The following is an 8,697-nucleotide window of genomic DNA, read 5'->3' as shown; positions in this document are numbered from 1 at the left end:
CAAAAAGTAGATAATATTAGCCGACATTCACACAAACTCTTTGTCCTTGCAGACCAGGGATGGGCAACTTTGGTCACGGCGAGGGCCACATTCAATTAATTCTCCCTCTCGCCAAATTGTAGAATACAAAAACGATCAATTATGAATCAATTATCCAAAAAAAAAATCAATTATGTCTCAAATTTAACTCAACATATGCCAGTGATCAAATATTATTATGGACGTATTTCTGGTTTTCATGATTTCATGGCAGATTTAGTCACATTTTCTTCATGTTTCCAATTCATTGATATGTAAAAAATTGACCTGAGGGCCACATTGAGGCCCCCGGGCCGCAAGTTGCCCACCCCTGTTCCAGACCAACAGTAAGCAGCAAAAAACGTCATTAAATCATGCAAAAACTATGCAATATAATTATAAAAAAATAAAAATAAATGTATCTAGATGTATCTTTCTAGATTTTTTTATTTAGAAATCCATCTAGACATATTTCCATCGGCTACATTGCTATCTAGTTATTCAGCTATCTGTGGCCTCCAGCGATTGGCTGCGGGGCTGACGCCGTCGTTACGTGTTAACCAATAAATTAAAGCGACTCTCCCTTTCACTCTGTTTTGAGAGAGAGAGAGAGAGAGAGAGGGAGCGAGCGAGGTTGAAAAGGTACGAGTCGCGCTGCATCCTGGGTACATAACTCCATGGTGATGCAGTGAGCCTGTTGTGTGTGTGCGTGTGTGTGTGTGTGTGTCTGAGGACGGGAAACCCAAAGTAAAGTAAACGGGGGAGGGTCGACTACCAGAAGGGGTGGGGGGGCTTTCAAGCGAGTTGGTTGTTACAATGCGTCTTTCACGGTGTTGAACAGTCTCGGTGAACGATGAGCCAACTTCGCCGGTTGTCTCGAAGCGGCGTGAGCCACTCCTGAGCCCCGAGAACGACACCTTGTTGGCGGGGGGAGAGAGAGAGCGAGAGCGAGAGAGAGAGCGAGAGAGAGAGAGCGCGCGCGAGAGAGCATGAAGAAGCCGAGCGCCGTGCTCCCTGCTGTCGGCTTGACTGGGAAATGGTAGCGTGCTGCAGGAACCGCACTGGGAAGGATCATGGTCGAGAGGAGCAGCAAATTCTTGTTGATCGTCGTCGGATCCGTGTGTTTCATGCTGATTCTGTATCAGTACGTGGCCCCCGGGGTGATCAATTTCGGCTCCCCGCACGGTTATTTTACGGAGGAGGACGAGGGGGACATCTTCCCCACTCCGGACCCCCACTACGTTAAGAAATACTATTTCCCCGTCAGGGACCTGGAGAGGACGGTTGACTTCCAGATCAAAGGGGAGGACGTGATCGTGTTTTTGCACATCCAGAAGACCGGCGGGACTACCTTCGGCAGGCACCTGGTCCAGAATGTGCGCCTGGAGGTCCCGTGCGACTGCAGACCGGGCCAGAAGAAGTGCACTTGCTACCGGCCGAATCGCAAGGAGACCTGGCTCTTCTCCCGGTTCTCCACCGGCTGGAGCTGCGGCTTGCACGCCGACTGGACCGAGCTCACCAACTGTGTGCCGGGGGTCCTCAACAAGAAGGAGAACAAGCAGAAAAACCTGAGGTAAAGCCGGGGACACGTCTGCTTCACTGACACTAAGATAACCAACAATCCCTCTCTAGGAGGTTTAGATTATTACCTGTAGCCTAAAGGAGCCAGACCCAGCATTTCTATTTGACACATTTCTGGGGGCGATATCACTGAAACTTTTAAAAACAGGATTAATTTGTTGTTACAAGTGATTTCTGATGAGGACTGAAGATACACTGAGGTCTCGCATCTTGCAAAGATGTAAAATCAGATGCTGTTGCACACGATTTAAATAATCTTAGTATTCCAAAATGACTCCATTAAAACGTTATCTATCCTACTTCTTGCACACAAGTTATCTGCTTTTCCAAAACAGACATTAATGCAGGCGTATTCCCCCTGAGAGGCAATTATTAAAGCCTGATCTAATGATCAATATTAAGGCATTTATTCAAACAAAAATATCAAAGGTTGCAGAGTAAGCAGCTTTATTTTGCTCCAATTAGTATCACAAAAATGTAGCAGTGACACCAGAGGAGATATGTAACACAACAGAGGGCAATATGAAAGTATTATAACCAAAAACACCACAAACACATTGGAGCTCCCTCATGATACTTAATGGTTTATAATTTTTGCGGCTGTGATACCCTAAACCAAAAGGTTTTTTTTTTTTCTCCCCCTCCTCAGTGGGTGGGACGGTGTTGTGGTTCAGAAAATTGGAAGAAGAAAGGGGGGCGAGGATTGTGTGCGTCTACTCTCTTTTTTTTTTTTTTTGAAAGAGCGGGGCCGAGAGGAGATGTTGAGAGACAGATGTTGATGGACGTTTTTTTTTTCTTCTTCCAACCGTGTTGTGCGCTGTCACAGATTCCACAGGAGTTCAAACTGCACCTCAGACAGACAATTGTTGATGGGGGGTGGGGGGGAGGGGGGGGTGTGAGATCAGGGTGCCCTCCCTTTTTGGAATCACATGCTGAGATTCGGGCTTGAGTTTATATCAGGCATGGGAGTGTAACACATCGTGGCAGCGTTTTCTCCTCACATTGACTGCTAGGTATTCAGACACGATGTGCATCCCTATTAAGTTATAACCCATTTCTCCTGGGTGCCTCCCCATTGTTGTTTTCCGCATATTGCTTCCCTCACACAGACATATTGACGGCTGTATTAGCTTCCATTTCACTGCACCCTTGTGGATAAAAGGTGTGCTTGTTGAATTGGTTAATGTCTTTGTATTGTCTGAGATTCTTCAGTGTTGTATTTCTTTTTTTTTGGATGACGAATCGGACGGAGGAGGGTTAGGAATTTAAAAAAATGGTTTTAGAGTTTTAAAGGGAAATGAAGAGTTTTGCTGTCTGGATGATGTCGGGGGGGGCCGGCTGCTCTGCTTCCCATGGCTTTCTCAGGATTGGGGATCAGAGCTTGCTGGCTGGGTTGGGGCAGGGCAGGGCTGTGTGGGGGTAGAAGAGGTGGGGGGGGGGGGTGGGGACCCTGCGGGGGTTTGGCTCCGCTCTAATCCGGGTGATTATTACCACTGGGACACACACACACACACACACTAGCGCTGGTATTCACTGCTGGCGTCAGTCCTGACTCCCGTGGTTTCCCCTGGTCAGAGGTGATAACGTGTCCAAACCGAGGCGGGGTTTTTTTTTTTTTTGTTGTTGTTGCATGGCGAGCTGAGATATCACAGTGGATGTAGGATAAACAGCCTTTCATCACTTTGTTAGCACTGTTTCAGAGCCAGCGTGTGTGTGTGCGTGTGTGTTTGTGTGTGCACCTGACGAGGCCCGGGGATCAGAGGCAGACAGGAAAAGCAGAAGCAGAAGATCTCTTCCCTCTCGTGTAATCTCCTATCCTATCAGTCCTGACGGGAGAAACAAGGGACCTTAAGCTTAATAGCACCCTGAAGAAAAACAGTGCTGTTCCATATTACACACAGTTCAGCCTGGACAGTGAAGAATCGCTGCAATGAGCTACTTTCTTGGAGAAGCACACACACACACACACTCTCTCTCTGTCTCTCTGTTTGCATGTTTGTTCCCTCTGCTGTCTCTTCATGTGGTTCGGTCTGTGCACTTTTTTTTTTTTTTTTTTAAATCCTTTGCGCCCCTTCAATGTTTGTCTTTCTAGCCCCGCTGTGGTAACGCTTGTTTAGTGACATTTGTCCCGAGGGCAGTGGCAGTGTGGCGACGAAGGGGAGCCCGGAGAAAGTGTGAAAAAGATCATCTGTGTTTACAGAACGGCGGTTTGCGGTTTAAGGACTTTTCTTGGCAACGGCGACTTAACTGCAAGAGCTTTCAGGTCAGCTGCGTGCGTATTGTCAGTGTGGTGGAGGTAAACAGTCTCTGCAGCTCCAGCCGGTGGTCTGACAGTTTTCTTCTTTTTTTTTACATGTCTGACATACCACATACCTGCCCACTCTGTACAGGAAGCGGTTCAGTAGCTGCGTTGTTAACTTGGAAAAAAAAAAAACAGCTTGTGTCTTTGAATCCACGGCAGCAGAAGAAGCAGCAGCAGCAGCAGCAGCAGGGCTGGTGTTTGTGATCTCTCTGCAGCTGTGTTCTCATGCAGCTGTCAAGTGGATTTTACACCAGTGTTTCAAATGCTGCAAAAATAAAACGTGAATTAGGACCGTTTCCATCAGCTGGATTTAAGCACATGAATACGCCGCCTGAATGTTCAAATATACACACAGGAGAACGATGAACAACACGAGAACGAAAGGTTTTTTTTTTAAACTTATTAATCCGTCAGTGAAATTCTGATTTACACTCTTGTTGTTGGGAGACATGCCTCTCACACACGAGCACAATCAGGATCTGTCAGAGATGTCGGAGTGAGGCTGCTACACGGGGATCGTGTGGCACCTCTCCAGCTAACCAGACCAACTTCCACATTTTGGTTCTGCACCTGGACTTGAACCTGCGATTCCCTCTGGTTCCCAAACCCAAGTGTCCCTCCCTACAGACTGAGCCACTGCCGCCCCCCCCTTTTTCCCCTTTTTTGTTTGAAGTTAAAAAGTTTGTAGAGCGAATTAAAACAATGATTGTCATTATTGATTTAAATATGTAGCATACTAATGAATGATTTGGCTTTTTAGATGATGATGTATTTAGTTGTAGACATGCGGAAGCCGACCAGAGAGAGACAGCCAGTCTGACATTTAGTTATCGAAAGAAAAAACAAAAACAGGAAGTCTAGAGCTGCTGCTGTTCTGATTTTGTATCAACGCTGTAACCTTTTCCAAGGCCTGTTGTCATGACTCTACAGATGGCTCTTTATCAATAAGGAGAAAAAAAAAGTGTCAACTTCAAGAGAGCATAAAAAAAGTTTCTGGAGACATTCAGGAAATTGGATTGAACATGGTGCTTTTTCATGTTCGCCATATCATAAATTGCGTGAGGAGGAGGAGGAAAAAGAGAAAGTGGATTTAGGCTTAGTTTGGTCTGGTGACGAATGTGTCGGCTTTTAGAGGAAGGCGCATTAAGAAGAAGCGGCGGCGGCGGCGGCGGCAGAGATGAATGGTTGGCGGTTGGAGGGACGGGGTCGCGCTTTGATCGGTGATGAGATGGAGATGTAGATGAACAGTGGCATTGTGGGAGAAAAAAGGGAAACTCGCACACTCAGCAGAGCATCACTCAGGGTGGATTTGTCACTTCCTCACTTTTATATCAGTCTTTAATGTTCTTTGCCGATCCCCAGGGGAGCCACCAATACAAACACACACACACACGTAGAAACACACACACACACACACACACACACACACTAATGAGGGTGTGAGAAGAAAAAAAAAATGCAAGGCACACGAATGCAAGGCCTTAGATATGGAGCTTCTAATTGGTTAAGGAGGTTCCTATCACTTTACCCAAATTAGAGGCACACTTTGGGATGGGGGATACCATCTGTCCTGTGCATGTGTGTGCCCACATCTCTCCTGTGTGTGTGTGTGTGTGTGTCTGGTTTTAATCCTAGTAGTGTGTCATCGAGCGCCTTAGCAAAGCAAAGTGATGAGGCTAATTTTACTGCCTCTATCTCAGCCTTCTCAAATCACTCCCTGCTTCTTTTTTTTTTCTATCCATCTCTCTTTCTCTCCCGCCCCCTCTTCATCCCCTCTGCTCTCCTCTCAGACACTCTCCCTCCCTCCTTCTCCTCCCATCCTTCCCTCCTTCGCTCCGTGATGGTGTCACTCTCTAATCAAACAGCAGGCCAGCTTTCCGCTTGGTGGCTTTATGGCCGGCGGGGGGGGGGGGGGGGGGGGCTCTCTCTCTATCTCTCTCTCTCTCTCTCTCTCTCTCTATCTCTCTTTCTCTCCGTCTTCCGCCATCACTTTTCTTTCTCCCGCCTCTTCTCTCTCCATCTCTGCCCCCTCGTCTTCCTTTCTCTCCTTTGCCATCGTTCTCTCCCTCTCCCTCCGAGCGTGACTACTGCATTAGAGGAAATGTCTTTTCATGGAAGATTTGCTGCAATTTCCAAAATGGCTGCTTTGCCTAATGGACAACTGCCTTGGTTCTAATGAATGATTACATGTATGAGCATTGGGAGGGAGAGGGAGGGGGGGGGGCAGAGGAAGAGTAATATGAGGAAGAGGATGGGGATGAGAGGAGGGCTGTCAGGGAGTGATTGAAGAGATAAAAGCTGGAGGGTTGAAAACGTTTAGTTTCATTGCTGGGGAGGGGGCTAGTCAATTAGTACGGTTGTCAAGCACTGCGTTTTACTCTGCTTTCAATGGGTCTGTTTCAGATTCACAGCACAAATCACTGCACTCTGAGACGGCTCTGTGTGTGTGTGTGTGTGTGTGTGTGTGTGTGTGTGTGTGTGGTGTGTGTGGTGTGTGTGTGTGTGTGTGGTAGCCCAGCATGGTGCCATCAGCCGGCCCAGTCAGCCAGCACAGCCCTGAATCCAGATGAACTCCAGGAAGCTGCTGAGGCAGTCCCTGCTGATTGGCATATAGAACTAATGTGTGTCTCTGTGTGTGTGTGTGTGTGTGTGTGTGTGTGTTAGTGCGTGCGCTCATGTGTAGCCAGGCAGGTTGGTGTTAATCCAATCAGATTAGGCAGGTTTAAGCGCTGGCGGCCAGGCACTCCAAAGCCGGTTACGTCCGCTCATCCCGCGGCTCCGAATGTTCCAGCGCTCCCAACAAACATTCCCACAAACCCTCCAGCCAGTTATTCCCCGCCCGCTCACCGGGGCTCAAATCGCCTTCAAGTAAAAGGGGACGAGCCGGCTTGTCTTGGTGCAAAACCAGGCTCTCACTGGGATTACCACCGCTGACTTATTACCGGCCATTGATTATTGATGCTAATTTAAGTGGGCGAGGAATGGGTGAACACATTAATGCACGACCGTTAAGTTTGTGGTGATGAAGTAGGAAACATGGGGATTTACGTTTAGAGGCTGAACTGTTAGATTAATGCTCAGCTGATAGGTCATTAGATATGTTTGACTCTTATTAAAATGAATAAACATGTGGCTGTTTTAGGCTCTTTCACATCTTTATAATGGACATCATTTTCTCTGTTTGACGGGTGGGCGTGATATCAGTCAAAATTAGCAGTTTGAGGATGTCTTCTAGGCTCTAGTAAATTAGTGATAAGTATTTTTTTTGGGCAGTTTTTTGTTTTTTTTAAAGATTTATTTTTGAGCTTTTTTTAATGTAGAGGTCGGACAGTGGACAGAGATCGAAATCAGGGAGCGAGAGAGAGAGAGAGGGGAAGGAAACCACATGCTGGACTCGAACCTGAGTACCACAGCCTCCACACACACACACTAACCACTGCGCCACCAGCGCCCCCATTGTTTTGGGCATTTTAGACGTCACGCTAATGGTCTCTTTTCTTTGGCTCCTAAAAGAAAACCGTCTTTTTTTTTTTCATCTCGCGTCGTGTAATTTCTACAAGCTGTCAACAGTTTCCAGTTCTTCATGACCCTTTAAAATGTTCATGCGTGTCCTTGTTGGGGTCCCTTACCACAGGTTGAGAACCAGGACCATGTTGGACATCCAGACCAAAAATGTGATAATTGTCCAGATAACGAGCATCAAACTTCAAACTAAACTTCACTCAAACCAGACATAATGTTAATCATGGACATGTTAGGGTCACGGTGATGACATCAGGACGTTGTTATCCTGTGGTCGTTGATTTTAATGAAAGCTAACACGTTTGGAAGAAGCTCACGTGGTCACTTTTCAAATCCAAGTACTAAATCAGCCGGGAAAAAAAAAAAACAACAAGCAGATAACGCAGTCGAGCAAGTGGATCTCGGAAGTTTCATGCTCTGCCCTTCACAGTGCCGCCGTGAAAAGGATGGCCGACTCACACGCAATCTCACACTATAAAAAGGGTGAGATATGGCCCCTATGTGTTTTCTCCTCCTCTAGTAGCTTGCAGCGAGTGTTGACAGGCCTCTCTCTCTCTCTCGCTCTCTCTCTCTCTCTCTCTCTCTCCGCCGCACCGCTGTCTTCCCCTCCCCAATACAGGAGTTCAGATGAGGTTCAGCCTCGGGTCGCTGAAACGTTCAAACGCAGCCCTCACAATACGGAGTTGAGAGACTATAGCGCAGTAGGAAAACCTCCATAGGGCCCCTCAACGAGCGCGCTCATGCGGGCCTTTAGTTCAACTCTGTGGTGTATGGTTTTGAAATGGCTGCAGATACGTTAGGGATGCGAAGTGTCTCGGTGATGAACCCCAAAACCCCCATTGTTGGAGTAATGCAGCGTATTCCCTTGAAGGATCGTGGCGTCAGCATTAAGTGTAGAGTGTCTCGCGCGGGCGAGTCGAGTTAAGGCTGTTTCCTCCCATTGATTTGCCCCATGTTGTTTCACCTCAGCGAACTTTAAAGACAGGACGGGGGAGAAGGATCCGCTTGACTGCTGATGACCGTCTATCAGAGCTCTGAGAAGCCTTCTGTATTGATTAGCCGTTATGGATCGGCGTGGGTTTTTTCTCCATTGATTGATCAAACTTGAATGACGGCGACACGTAGCAGAGTCTCTCCAGAGCTGTGTGGCTTTACGCTCGACAACGAGGCCAGATGAGGAGAGGGAGAGAGAGAGAGGGGGGGAGAGAGAGAGAGGGAGAGAGAGAGAGGAGGAGGGAGAGAGAGAGGAGGAGAGAGAGAGAGAGAGGGGGGAG

At 47.5% G+C, this 8,697-nt stretch overlaps 1 protein-coding gene across 1 annotated transcript in view; it reads left to right on the top strand.

Moving 5' to 3' along the window:
- The first annotated feature begins 777 nt into the window (after window positions 1-777).
- The window catches only part of hs6st1a (heparan sulfate 6-O-sulfotransferase 1a), a 56,381-nt gene continuing 48,461 nt past the window's right edge, over window positions 778-8,697 (top strand). The window contains exon 1 of the mRNA XM_061062697.1: window positions 778-1,591. Coding sequence (XP_060918680.1) covers window positions 1,092-1,591 — 500 coding nt within the window. The 5' untranslated portion in view covers window positions 778-1,091. The remainder of the gene's footprint in view (window positions 1,592-8,697) is intronic.

The sequence above is a fragment of the Labrus mixtus genome, chromosome 18 (genome assembly GCF_963584025.1).
Source record: "Labrus mixtus chromosome 18, fLabMix1.1, whole genome shotgun sequence".
Taxonomy (NCBI): Eukaryota; Metazoa; Chordata; class Actinopteri; order Labriformes; family Labridae; genus Labrus; species Labrus mixtus.
The sequence above is the reverse complement of the archived record's forward strand: the minus strand, read 5'-3'. Positions and strand labels throughout refer to the sequence as shown.